The following is a 13,982-nucleotide window of genomic DNA, read 5'->3' as shown; positions in this document are numbered from 1 at the left end:
TTTCATTAAATTAATACTTTAAAGTAATTAATAGTTACATAGTGAGAAAATATTTATAATTTCTAATATCTTTTATTTATTCATTCAATCATCTTCTGATTTATCCAGAGCTTATGTGGATGCCCGACTTCAGCCAATCTATGGTGGTACCAATGAAATAATGAAGGAGCTGATTGCAAAAGAGATCATCAGTGACAAATAGACATCTGCCCACATCCTGGAATCCTATTACAACTAATCTGGTTTTAAATCTACTCAAAATAAAATGCAACCTGGAGAGGGAGGAAACACTAAACATGTTTTTGTCTGCTTTCCTATAGAGAAAGAAATCAAAAGCAAATATAAGATTAACACAGTGGGAGGAGAAAACTTTGCATCCAAAGATTCTAAAATTCTCCTACATAAAGTTTAAATTTTAATTTTATATATAGTTAAAAGGCAAAGATTTTCTTATTTTACAAGCCTTAGGTGTTTCACTTATCCCTAAAATTCTGAAAAAAACCCGTAATTTATTAAATGTTTAAAATTGAGGCAGAAATAATTTTGTTCTTATACTATAAAAACAATAATAATACAGCACATTGACATTGAAAGGAAAAGAAACATAATTTAGAATACAAAATAGTTTCAGCTATGTTTTGTTTGAAATGCCCCAGAACAGTGGAATTCTACCCCTCTACCCTAAGTCTCTGTTCTTAAGTCATGGAACCGTGTCTTCAAACAAAAGTTTGTGTAGAGTCCCTTAAAATGCTGATGAATGAAGGGCTGCTGTAGTTGAAGCAGGAATCCTTCCACTTAGCTAAGCATTTGCCTAACCCCACTAGAGAAGTCATTGGTTCTCTCATCCACTGACACTTGGGCTTTCAACAGATTCCCATCCCAGTTTTACAGAAGAATACAGAATGATTCATTATCCTTTAGTTTTAAGATATTGGTATATTGTGTAAGTATCAAAATAGTGACTTTTATTTTAGAACAGTGTATTTTTTAAATTAATTTAACAAATACTTTAGGTCTTCTACACTCCAGGCTGTTAAAAATATGATGGCAAATGAAACTTGGCAAGATTCCTGCTAATGTATGAATAAACAAATAAGTTATAATAAATAAAGAAGTAAATAAATAAACAAGTTCAAATCATGATAAGTGCCATAAAAGGAATAAAGTAAGCATTTAAAATAGGAAAGAAAGGAAACGATGTTTGATTTGAAACTAAAAGTAATTATTATCAAAAAAACAAAGCATCAATTTAATTTGTAAACAGTTGGCATCATTTCGGTACTTGTTTTTCTTTGCATATACTGGTGAGACAGTGAATAAAGTAGTTTTTATAAGGAAAGAAATATGTATTCTTTTTCAATTTAGAAAGCCTAAACATTTTATTTGGTGTTGTTGGTATTAAACACTATTTTTTAATTCAACCAGTATGATTGGACAGAGCAGAGGGAAGAGAAAATACTTTCATACCATTCCTAGAATTATACACCTGACTTGCTCTTGGGTAATTTATTTGATTGCCAGCTTGAGTTCTTGCTCATTTGCATTAAATATCCATACCAAATGGGTTAAAGTAAATTTTTATTAGGTAGTATACCGTATTAGCAGCTTTCACTTCCCTCATACTATCAGGAAACAATATACGATTAGACGGATCAACCCTCACCCCTCAGCCTCTTTCTCTTCCTTTCCCATTCTTAAAGGAAACTAGATTTTAGGGATACAACATCTGTAGAATATAAAGTAAGTTAACATAGTAGGGAAAACCTGTTATGTAGTGGTACACAAACGTGCGTTTGAATGATAACGCTACCATTTAGGACCCATGGTAATTTATTTAACCTCTCAGGATTCTTTCAGGTGCAAATGACAAAAGAAACCCAATTCACACCATCATAAGCCAAAAGTGAATGTGCTAGCTTAAAAGGATTGTGGCCGTAGCTCATGCAATCTAAACAACTGTGGGTACTAGGGTCTCAGGGGCCTGATTTTAGGGTTTAAGCCTGCCAGCACTTACACTGTACACACTTATTTTTACCTTTCTTTGTAAATTGGCCTAATGGACACTGCAGAGAAATTTCATTACAGGGCCTATAAAAATGACCTTGGGCTACTCCAGGATCACATCCTGGAGCATAATGTCATTATAAGGTAGGGGAAAGGAGCACTGTGATTGACAGTCCAATCAGGAGCACAGAGACTGAGAGAAACAGTTCCTGGAGCAGAGTGATAGTATTAAAAGAAAGGGAACAGAGAAGTCTGCTGGGAAGACCTAAATCATACACACACATGCACAAAGCTATTACAGTTCACTAGAGCTAGGAATAGGTTCTAGTAATTTTTATATACAAGAAAGTGAAAGGATTTCTAAGGTAAGATACTATCTTGGAATGATCGCTGGGACATTTTCTATCTCTTCTAAATGTGTTGCTTATCTTGCCAACTATTGTAGTTTTGCACCCTCAAAAGAAACATAGGTTGTATCATGAGCTTAAAACTGAAAGCAAAATAGGGAGTTCAGAATGTGCTTCTTACCCTTTCATTTGGTTTTCATTTCTTAAATAGCTAATCGTTGTGTTTTGTTTGTGTGGCTTTGATTGCTGTTTCCTAGGGAGGGAGTTTATCGTCTGTATCTCACACAGTGCAAAGTGCTCAAGAAATGATAAATAATAATAGTGCTCAAAAGAACAGATTGGACCAACACAGCAAGAAAGCCACAGTGTGTAAATAATTAATGAGAATCAAAAAGCTTGAGTAATTTTGGTTTGCGTCTGAGATTTTTAGAATCATAGTTATTGCTTTAAAATTATTTTTGCCCTAATTTCTTTGATAGTGTCATTGAAAAGACAAGATGTAAGAAAAACTGTTTTGAATTGCTACTGTAAAATCTAACTGCAATCTTCACTAATCTAGTAATTTTAGTAGGTTACTGCACAGGTATAAGATTTCTAGGATACTAAATCTTTTCACAGGTCAGTATTATTTTTGGCATACACAGCATTTATTTATTTGGAGTCATTGGAAAGATTTGACATTGAGATGGAAACCAACTATAGGCCTATCATGTCTACTGCTTTATAATACTTGTTGAAAAGAAGTTCTACTCTATTTTTGAATTCTAATTTTCCATTTTTAAGAAAATTGTTACAGAAAACTTCAAACATACTCAAAAATGGGAAGATTGTATAATGAACCTCGAGCTTCAACATTTGCCAATGTATCTCCCCCACTTTTTTTCTCAATTATTTTAAAGCAAATCCCAGATTTAATCCTATCTCTTATGTATACATGTATTTCTAACTGATGAAGATTTTTTGTTTTTTGTGTTTTTTTGTTTGTTTTTTTCACGTAACTACAAGGCCATTATCATACTTTAAAAACTTAAATTTAACACATAGTTCCAAATTAACATTAAATTTTTCTTGGTTGTATCAGTGCCTTTTGTGGCTAGTTCAAATCGGGATCCAAACAAGGCCAACAAATTGCACATTTTTATATTGTCTCCTAAGTCTTTGGAGCTGAGCGTCGGTGGTCGACCGGTTGTCTCAGTGGTTGGACTGTGGTGTTCATAACACCAAGGTCAGCAGTTTGAGTCCCACATGAGCCAGTGAGCTGTGCCCTCACAACAAGACTGAAAAAATTGAAAAATAATGATCTGACTTGGAGCTGAGCTGTGCCCCCCACAACTAGATTGAAAAATGATGACTTAACATCCTGGAAAAACACACTGTTCCCCAATATTCCCCAATTAAGAAAGAAAGCAAGAAAGCAAGAAACAAAGAAACAAAGAAAGAAACAAAGAAACAAAGAAAGAAACAAAGAAACAAAGAAAGAAAAGAAATTGACAAGCTGTTTTTCCAGTGTCTATCATTTTGTCTTGCTACCAACAAAGTAAGAGTTCCAATTGCTCTGCATCTTCTCCAGCACTTGTATTTTTTTTATTTTATTTTGTTCTAATAGGTATGTTGTGGTAGCTCATTATGGTTTTCATTTGCATTTCCCTAATGTTTAATGATAATGATAACGAGCTTTAAATGTGCATGTTTGTCTTCCAGATATCTTCTTTGGCAAATGGTCTATTTCAGTTGGTTTGCTTGTTTTTTTGTTTTTTATAGTGAACTTCAAGAATTCTTTATATATTTCAACACTGTCAAGCCAGGCAAAGCCAGGCTGACAGATTCAGCCAGTAAAGGAACAAGGAGCCTTTTTGAGACTCACTTTACAGCCTACATAGAGAGTGAAAAAGACAAGTCGCCAAAGGTATCAGCTCTTTGTGGCCATTGCACAGGATGACAATGAAACAAGAGGCCAGAAGACTACAGCAGGAGCGATGAGACACTCTGTTGCTGAGGAATCCATTCCATGATGCTACTAAGCAATTTTATAGCTGCAAGTGTGCCTTCAGGGTGGTAAGGCAGAAAGCCTCAGCCCCATCAGAGCATTTTAAACAATAAGAAAATGTCTCCCGACGGCCTCTTTGGTATAGGGAAGCAAGTGAAAAATGGCCTTGTAGCAGCACCTCACAAGTCTCCCATGTTCCAGGAGGGTTGCAGGCATTCTGTTGAGATTCAGCTGTCCTTCGAGCCTTGCCTGTGTGGCCTAGGTGGCAGGGTGTAAGGTCGTCAGGCTCTGGCTGTTCCCCCAGATGCAAGTTCTTTGTCAGATACGTGGATTTGTAAATATTTTCTCTATATGTAGCTATAGTCCTTTTATTCTCTTAACAGTGTGTTCTATAAGAGCAAAAGTTTTTAATTTTGATGAATTCCAATTTATTTATTTTTCTTTTCTGTATCATGCATTTGGTATCATATCTAAGAACTCTAAGCCCAAATTCAAGTCATAAAGTTTTTCTCCTATGTTTTCTTTTAAGAACTTTATGTTGTATGTTGTTCATTTAGATCTGTGTTCCATTTAGTAATTTTTATAAGATGTGAAATTTACGTGGAGGTTCACTTTTTGACATACAGTTAGTCTAATTCTTCCAACACTATTTGTTGAAAAGAGTCTCCTTTTCTTCATTGAATTGCCTTTGCACTTTAGTAAAAAATCAATTGACCATATTGGGTCTCTTCTGGACCCTGTACTGTTTTACTGATCTATGTATCTCCTCCTTTGCCAATACTATGCGGTCTTGGCTACTGTATGTTTATAGGAAGTCTTAAAATCAGATTATGGAATTCCTCCAATGTTATCCTTTTTTTTTTTTTTTTTTCAGAATTGTATTGGCCATTCAAATTCCTTTGCTTTTGGCACAAATTTTTGAATCAACTTGTCTATATTTACAAAAAGAAAAAACGCTGCCGGTGTTTTTATTGGAATTAGAGTAAATCTGTAAATCTCTTTGGAGGGTATTTCCACTTACGCTGTGTTGAACATGCTATGGTCACCTTCGAAGTACTCCCCTTGGGAAGTTATGCACCGATGCCAGCACCTAGTCCACCCTTCAAAGCAATATTGGAACTCTTTTTCTGGAATGACCATCAAAGCTCTCATCATATTACCATTGATGTCCTAAATGTCATCAAAACATCTTCCTTTCAATATTTCCTTTATCTTCGGGTGAAGAAAGAAGTCATTGAGGGCCAGATCAGGTGAGTAGGGAGGGTGTTCCAATACAGTTATTTGTTTACTGGCTAAAAACTCCCTCACAGGAAGTGCCATGTGAGCTGGTGCATTGTCGTGATGCAAGAGCCATGAATTGTTGGTGAAAAGTTCAGGTCATCTAACTTTTTCATGTAGTCTTTTCAGCACTTTCAAATAGTAAACTTGGTTAACTGTCCAGTTGTTACAAATTCATAAAGAATAATCCCGATATCAAAAAGGTTAGCAACATTGTTGCAACAAGTTCTTAATTGTCAGACCTCATATAGGCCTTTCATTTCTTTTTCTTTTCCTTCCTTCCTTCTTTCCTTCCTTCCTTCCTTCCTTCCTTCCTTCCTTCCTTCCTTCCTTCCTTCCTTCCTTCCTTCCTTCCCTCCTTCTCTCCCTCCCTCCCTTCTTTCCTTCTTTTCTTCCTGCTTCGGTTTTTTTCTCTTTTATTGTGACTAGAACTTCTACTACAATGTTGAATAGGAATGTTGAGAATGGACATCCTTGTTTTTTCCTTACCTTAGGGGAAAAGCATTAGGTTTTCACATTAAGTATGATTTTTTAAAGTAGATTTTTTTGGAATTTCCCTTTATCATGTTTAGGAAATTCCATTCATTCTTAATAATTTGATTTTTTTATCATGAATGGATAATGAATTGTGTCAATTGCTTTATTGTATCAATTGATACAATCATGTGGTTTTCCTCCTTTAGACTATTGATATAGCAGATTGCATTGATCGCATCTTGAATACTGAACCAAACTTACATTCTTAGGATAAATCCCACTTGGTAATTGTATATTATAATTTTTACATATTGTTTGGTATGATAATAGTTTATTAGGAATTTTTGCATCTATGTTCATAAGCAACATTGGGCTCTAATTTTCTTTCCTTGCACTGTCTTTACCTGATTCTATTATCAGGGTAATGCTGACCTCATAAAATGAGTTAGGCATTATTTCTCCCTTTTTCCTCCATGCCATTGATTTGTTGGAAAATACCTAGTCATTTATTTTGTAGACTGTCTACCATTATTGACTTATCTGATTAATTTTTCATGGTGATTCCTAATTTATTCCTTTATTTACTATGTTTCTTGTAAACTGATTGTTAGACCTAGAGGCTTAATTAGATACAGGCTCAATATTCTGTTGCATCACACCATGAGACATATAACATGTAGTTGTCTCAGTTTTAGTGATACTGAGATTGATCAGTAGATTCAGATAACATTAGTCTGATACCTCTGTAAAATTCCCTGTCAACATTTTACCTGGTGGTTTTAACATCCATTGAGAATTAGTTTCAAAATCTATTATTTCATTTGAAGTTCTAAAAATTGATTTTCTAACATTTTAACTCCTTTTGAATTAACTTCCATAAAGAAGAACTTTCAAGTTTTTGGTCAGTCTGTATGTCTGATGGGCCCTCTCAAAATCAGAAGCTGAGACACAGAAGTACAAAATGAAAAGGGAAGGAAGTCATATTGGGCAGGGAGAATGGAGCCTTAGACAGTGAAGCAGGTCTGACAAAATTTTGCCCTATGCAATGAGGACCTCTGGAGTAAATCCTGCCCATTAGTGGAGTCCCACAATTGGCAGGAATGGCCAGTCCCTTGTTCCTCTGCCCTGCTCAGTCATTTTCTGGGGACTGCCTGGGAAGAGGTAGCCTTGGCTTAAAGCTAATATGCATCCTAAAGGTGCTAAAACCTGGAGGCTCAGTTAACTGTGTTCCTTACAGCAAAACAGGAAGTTCTTTCTTGAATGGAGATCTGGGATTTATACCTCCATGGCTACCACATCCTGAAATACAATTTGTAAATGAAAGGCAGAATAACTTCCTGATTTTTTTTTCCCTTTCATCAATTTTCAGAGTAATGAGTGGAGGCCCCAGCAACCTCCAATAGTGGTGATATTATTAGTATTAATAAGGACTGATGGATTTTGGAAATTTAATGTATTTTAATTAATTGCAGTCATTCTTTTTGATGCATAAATTGCTTCATCCTAGGCCAGTTAGAGTCCCTTTAAATTTGTTCTTATATTTCCTTTTTCCTTTGTATTATGGAAAATATCAAACATACAAAAATACAGAGAATAGTATAATAAGCCACCATATATACATCGCCCAGCTTTGACAATTACCAGTTCATGACGGAGCTTTAGTCATCTATAGCCCCATTTGCCCCCTACACTCATGGATTATTTTAAGACAAATACCAGACAGCATGTAATCCTGAGTCATTTTGACATGACCTGTTATTTATGACAGTGTCTTTGCTCTCTGGCACAACAAAATTTCCCATACCCATCCCATACAATTCTTGCCCTATAGCTGAAATCAGCCATTTTTCCCCCCAAAGATCCCCAGTTTATTGTAGTGGGGATTTTCTAGTTTCAAGCTATTACCAAATGTATTCGTTTATTTATTTTACTTTACATTCTGTTTCATAAAATCCCTCTTGAAATTATTTTGATTACTAAAAATAATACATTTTCTTCAGTCTTTTCCTTAAATCTAAACTCACCAGAAGTTTATCTTAACATATTCCAAGAGAAGTTGTGTTTCATTTTACAATAGAAAATTATATTAGATAGATTTTTTTGTGTTGCAAGAAACAGAAAGCTCAAATCAAATTTGGCTTAAAAAATTAAGGAAAGGCTCACAAAACTGGAAACTCAGGGCAGACTCAAAGCTGGTTGACTGAACATCTTAGCTTTGTCACTAAGGACACACTTTACCACTTGCTTTCCATCTCTGTGTTCTGTCATTTATAGTGTAGACCTATTTCTTAAACTCGACCATGGGATGGGCTTTCTTGTTCATGTCTAGAGTGAGAGAATAGAGTTGTACCTAGTATTTTGGGCATAAATGCTGAAATTCACTTTCATGGGGCTAGTTTGCATCCCATGCCCACCTCTGAACCAACGATTGTGACAAGGGAAATAGAATGTATTAATTGGCTTAAGCCAGGTAGGGCCCACTTTGGGACATGGAGGTAGGAGCAGATTCACTCAAAGCACATGAGTTGGGTGGAGGGCTGAATACTAGCAGGAAAATTAGGAAAGGGGAATTAGGGAATAGAAATCAAAAGGCAACTAACAAATACCTACCATAAAAACTACAAACTAGATCCTGGTTGTTGGGATTAGTGCCTGTAGATTGTCATATCTCAAATGAGACATAGTCTCATTTTTTGATGCCACTTAAAAAAAAAATGTTTATGTGACTTTTGTAGAAGAGAGTTTCAATATTCACCAGTGCACAGATCTCCTTTCTGGGCACAAAGAGAAGTTTACATTTCCTGATTCCCTTGTAATTGGGCAGGACTGGGTGACTAGTCCTTGCCAATGGATTATACATGGAAGTGACATGTCTTATTCTGTGGCAGCAATTGTAAAAGTGCTGTAGAGGTGACATAAAATCAAAGCATGGAATACAGATCCAACATATGGAAGACAAGTGCTTTGAAAAGTTACCTGGACTTGCAGCAAACTTTGTATGAGATGGAAATAAACTTTTTTGTGTGTTAAGTCACTGTAAATTTGGGGTTATTTGTTACTGCATCATAACCTGGCCCATCATGACCAATACAATGTTCATATGTTCTTGCACATGATACATAACTGAGGAAATAGAACTGGTGTTACAATATATATATAACACATTCAGTGACCCCAGGAAATGGCCACCATGTTTATATCTCATATGAAATGAATCAGAATGTTGAGATTTTTTTTTTCAATTGTAGCAATTTCTGACCAATATTTCTGGATATGCCTGTTTAGTGTAAAGATTTATGGGATTAATAACAAAAACAACACCTTTATCATTTCATTTATGCAAAATTCTTTAATGGTTTCACTAACACCTACAGAATAAACTTTACATTCCTTACTTCACCTTACATCAAAGCCTTCCATATTTTGGTCCTAACCTACCTTTGCAGACTTAGGCACCATTATTCCTTCAAATTACATCAATATGTTCAGCATTCTTAACAATCCTGGGCACAGCCAAAGAGCCTGAAAAAGGGATTGTAGTTCAAAAAAATCTATTTTAGCTATGTCTTTGCTTGACCTTACCCCAAACCAGCTTGTTACATTTAGCTGACCAGTTTTAGACATTGTGCTTTGGAAACTGGTGGAGTCCATTGCCTAACAAACATATATTCTCCTTGTCTTTCTAAATAATAATCCCTATATTATTGGAAGTGACAAGTGTTCAACTTTAGTTGTATTTTTGTCTCTTTTGCAACTAGATAGATCTGTACAATGAAGTTGTAGAGTTGTTGAGAGGGATAGGAGAGGCAGCTTAAAGGCCTTGTTTGCCTTCTTTTTCTTGCCTCCTGCCTGGGAAGTGGTATGATGATGCCTGGAGTTCCAGTAGCCATCTGGGACTATGAGGATACTTTGAGAATGGAGGCAGAGAGAATAGTAGAAAAGAACCTGAGGTTTTGGTGACCTCGTGGAGCTGTTATATCAGCTCTGGGCCATGTACCTCCAAACTTTTTTTAAAGCATATTTTATTGAGTCTTATAGTAAGATGCACCATTACTTACATACTATTAAGAAAAACACCAGTGACAATAAAGCCAATACAATGCTTTCTTATTGTATCAATACTGAGATTATTCTGATTTCAGAAATGTTAAATTCTGAAAAACAATGTGTCTTAGAATCAATAAAATAAATTATAAGAGAGAAAATTAATCCTTATGTTTTTAAGCCATCACTATTTTGGGCTTTTGGATGTATTTCACACAGGCTATCTGCATCCTAACGGATACAGATTAGTTTTTAATCTTTCTGCCTGTATATTTTGAACCTAAAACTTTTGGGACTTCTGAGTCAACCTTCATCTGAGAGTCCTTGTTTAAAAAATCAACTTTATTGAAATATAATTCTCATACAATAATGTGTACCTGTTTTAAGTATTTTGATGAGTTTTGACAAATGCATGCACTCTTTTAACTTCCACCATGATTAAGAAATAGAGTATTTCCATCACCCCTTCTACCCATCTCACTCAATTCCCTCCACCCCATGCCTAAGCAACCACTCATCTGCTTTCTGTTATTATAGGTTAGATTTGTTTTTTGTAGCACTTTATATAAATGAAATCGTACACTAATTACTCTCTTTTTTGTCTGGCTTCTTTCAGCATACTGTTTGAGACTCATCTATGTTATTCCATGTATCAATAATTTGTCTCTTTTTATTCCTGAGTAGCATTCCATTACATACACAATTTGTTTATCTTTTAACCAAGTGATGGATCTTAGGTTGTCTCCAATTTGGAGCTATTGGGACTAAAGGTGCTATTAATATTTGTGTACACAGGTAGTCATTTTTTACTCCCCTGTAGCCATGGGTCAGTTCTAACCACTCTTGTATCCTGCCCTGGTTCTATGAATCCTATAGCTCTTGCTACCAACCATGCCCTTTGTCTACTTCTGATATTGGCTAGTTAGAGCTAAATCTGTCCTGAATAGGAATTGTAACCTTTAGCCCTGCTGCTTCTCCTATTCCGCTTTCTAAACATGATCATAAAAAGAAGGAATAACATACGCTAAAATATGACAGTGGATGACAGTCGCTGTGGGCATGGAAAGATGGAGGAATAAATAGAACAGGCTTCCAAACTAGCTTTCTATTCCATGAGAGGTAGTGAGAAAAGAACTCTGGCTAGGGACGTCTGTCTTCATATCCAAGATTGGTCATTTATTAGTGTGAGAATCTAGAATATAATATTTAACCTCATTAATTACCCCTCCCCCCAGAAAATGAATATAACATGCACTTTGCAGAATGTGAGAATTAAATGCATACATTCATGCAACAAATATGTGTAGATGACTTACATGTGCCAGGCCCTCTCCTAGGCTCTGGGGATACAGCAGTGAGCAAAACAGCAAAAAGTGCCTGACCTCATGGAGCTTAAGATTCTAGTATAGGAAGACAAGACAACAAAAACAAAAGAATCAAAACCTATGTTATGTTAGATGGTAATAAGTGCCATGGAGAAAAACAGAGCAGGAGAGGGGGGATAGAAAAGGCTCTACTTGTAACCTATCCTCGATTGTGAGCTATTTAACACCAGGGCATAATCCTTCTCCTGTATCGGTAGCATTTATCACAATGTCAGCTGTATATTATTAAGTGCCGCACATGTGTTTCCTGAATGAAAGGACTGAATAAAAACAGTGTTGAGGAAAGAAGTTTATCTCATGAAATCATTGTAATGTAGCTTACCTGGACACTTTTACGGGCTTCCAGACAGGTAATAATTATGTCAGCAAGAATGGTGCCCTTCCCTTCTCCTTGTTCTCACTGGTTTTTGAAGTCTCCTAGTCACTGTTATATTTTTTCCTGGAATCAGAATGTACTTTTACTGTCCTTTCTGAATAATGACTTATGCTTTATTTAAAATAAAATAACTACATGCATTTTTCAGGCTTTGATTGAATAATAAATGTAGAAAACCATTTGACAAATGATTCAGTATGTCAATTATTGTATCAAGGAGCACTGGTATTCTACAGTTTCTGAAAAACTGGCATGCATTTTCAACCCCTGCTCTCCCTCCCCAATTCCTATTATTTTTAAAGTATCATAAACTGAATATAAAAGGAATAAGAAAATTTTATTTGTATGATGTCTTGATAGATTGAAATATTTGAGGTCTGCAAATTTGGAGGACTGCAGGACTAACTATAAGATAAAAGAATTAACCTAGAATATTGGACACAGCCTACCTCCTAGGGGTTGTGTGATGAACAAACTAGGTAATATATGCAAAATTGCTTTCTGAATTATTACTTGTATAATTACAAAGTTTAATGCCTATCTCATCCACTATAAATTCCATGAGGGCAGGAACGAACTTTTTTTACTGCTGTATATCCAGTACTGATCACATACATTTGGCAAATATATGAATATTTATTTTAATAATTGATAATTATTTCATAGGCGAAAACTATCCTCACATGATTTCATTGCACTATAATTCCTTCAGGTTAAAATCTGAATTCCAATTATTCAATATTTATTCAATCTAATTGACAGAGTACTTTTCCAGCCCAATAATATGATATACACAACTTCTACTCAAACTCAAAAATACTATCTCCTGAACTATTGATGCCTTCTTTCTTTCTCTGCCTAAAGTCTTTTTTAAAATATGCAGCTCAAATAAAATAAAATAAAATCTTCCTTTGAGCTATCTTGACACATGCTTATCTGACTTCTCAGCCTGTTAATTAAAAATAAAACATTTTAATGCCTTATTCATTTTTGCATTTCTGTTCCCAGGGACTAGGACAGCCCTTTGAATATGGTAAACATCCAACAAATATATGTTGATTTAATTGCCACAACATATCATTCATTTATAATTTGTATTCCAATGACGGTAGATCAATTTCCTCAAACTCTTCCTTTATCCCACATGAAGGTGAAACTATTGTTCTGAGGAATTATTAAAACGCATTCTCTCCTATAAATGCAGCTTGTCATAAAAAAAATATTGCAGTAAAGTCACTATCTACTAGAAAGATCAGTAAGTAACAAGCTGGTTATTTTCCAATTCCAGTACTCTGTGTTATATCTTACGCTTTGTTATAACTCCAATTCCTTGGATTACCCCCACCCCCGCCATGATCTTATCCAATTAATAAGGGTGATAAAATGGTAATTGTCTTTCTGAATCTAAATTTCTAGTGTACTTCATCCCCTAAATCATTCCATGTGAAAATTAGGTACTTAGGAAATCCTGTAATCCATCATCTAAAGAGCTATATTTAGTCCTGAGTCTAAAAAAATAAATAAATAAATAAAAATGGAGTGCGTGGCTGGCGAAATGCAGGGTGTAGTTTAGTGGTAAGTGGAGCGCTGGGCCAGGTGCAAGACTCTCAGAGATGTTTTTATGTGTCCTTGGCCGCTATCTCCACATAAAACTCCGTTTATTTATTTGACTGTGCTACCGCAGAACAGAGTGAACTCCAACGCCACTCAAACCAGCTTTGTACAGATTTAAAAATGCTTGAACTGGCGGCTCCTGATTTTTTTTTACCATAAAACGACACAGCTGGATCCACGGCAGGTTTGTCACCCTATTTCTGGGTCCCTTGCAAGGGCGGAGGGAGGGTCGTACAGAATTGACTTTAGGTTTGAACGCACAGCCTAAATAAAAGCAAATGCTCGGAGATAAGTAGACTTGGCAACTGTGACAACGCTTTGTTAAAACTTGCCCCTCAAGCGGCTGAGTGGGATGGTCAGGGCGCCAGGAGCCAGTGCAGCCACGGCGCGGGCGGCAGGGCGTAAAGCACCCTGACTTTCTCCTGCGCTTTGTTTTTCCTATCATAGTGGTACAGAAATAGCAAAGCAGG

The 13,982-nt window shown here is 35.7% G+C and overlaps 1 protein-coding gene across 4 annotated transcripts in view; it reads left to right on the top strand.

The window, feature by feature from the left end:
* Positions 1–12,086, top strand: part of ACADL (acyl-CoA dehydrogenase long chain) — a 43,932-nt gene extending 31,846 nt beyond the window's left edge. For 2 of the 4 annotated variants that reach the window (XR_012489612.2, XM_019727007.3), the window contains one exon: positions 109–295. Coding sequence is in view for 3 of the 4 variants with exons in the window: in XM_019727007.3 (XP_019582566.3) it covers positions 109–202 (94 nt within the window). In the remaining variant the exon portion in view is untranslated. Of the gene's footprint in view, positions 1–108; positions 296–4,112; positions 5,174–5,212 lie in introns of those variants that run through there. The other 2 variants (XM_088794693.1, XM_074312579.2) reach the window with 2 other exon arrangements.
* Positions 12,087–13,982: the final 1,896 nt, after the last annotated feature.

The sequence above is a fragment of the Rhinolophus sinicus genome, chromosome 17 (assembly GCF_057876585.1).
Source record: "Rhinolophus sinicus isolate RSI-liver-muscle chromosome 17, RSI-T2T, whole genome shotgun sequence".
Lineage (NCBI taxonomy): Eukaryota > Metazoa > Chordata > Mammalia > Chiroptera > Rhinolophidae > Rhinolophus > Rhinolophus sinicus.
Note: the sequence above shows the minus strand (reverse complement) of the source record. Positions and strands in the feature narration are given on the sequence as shown.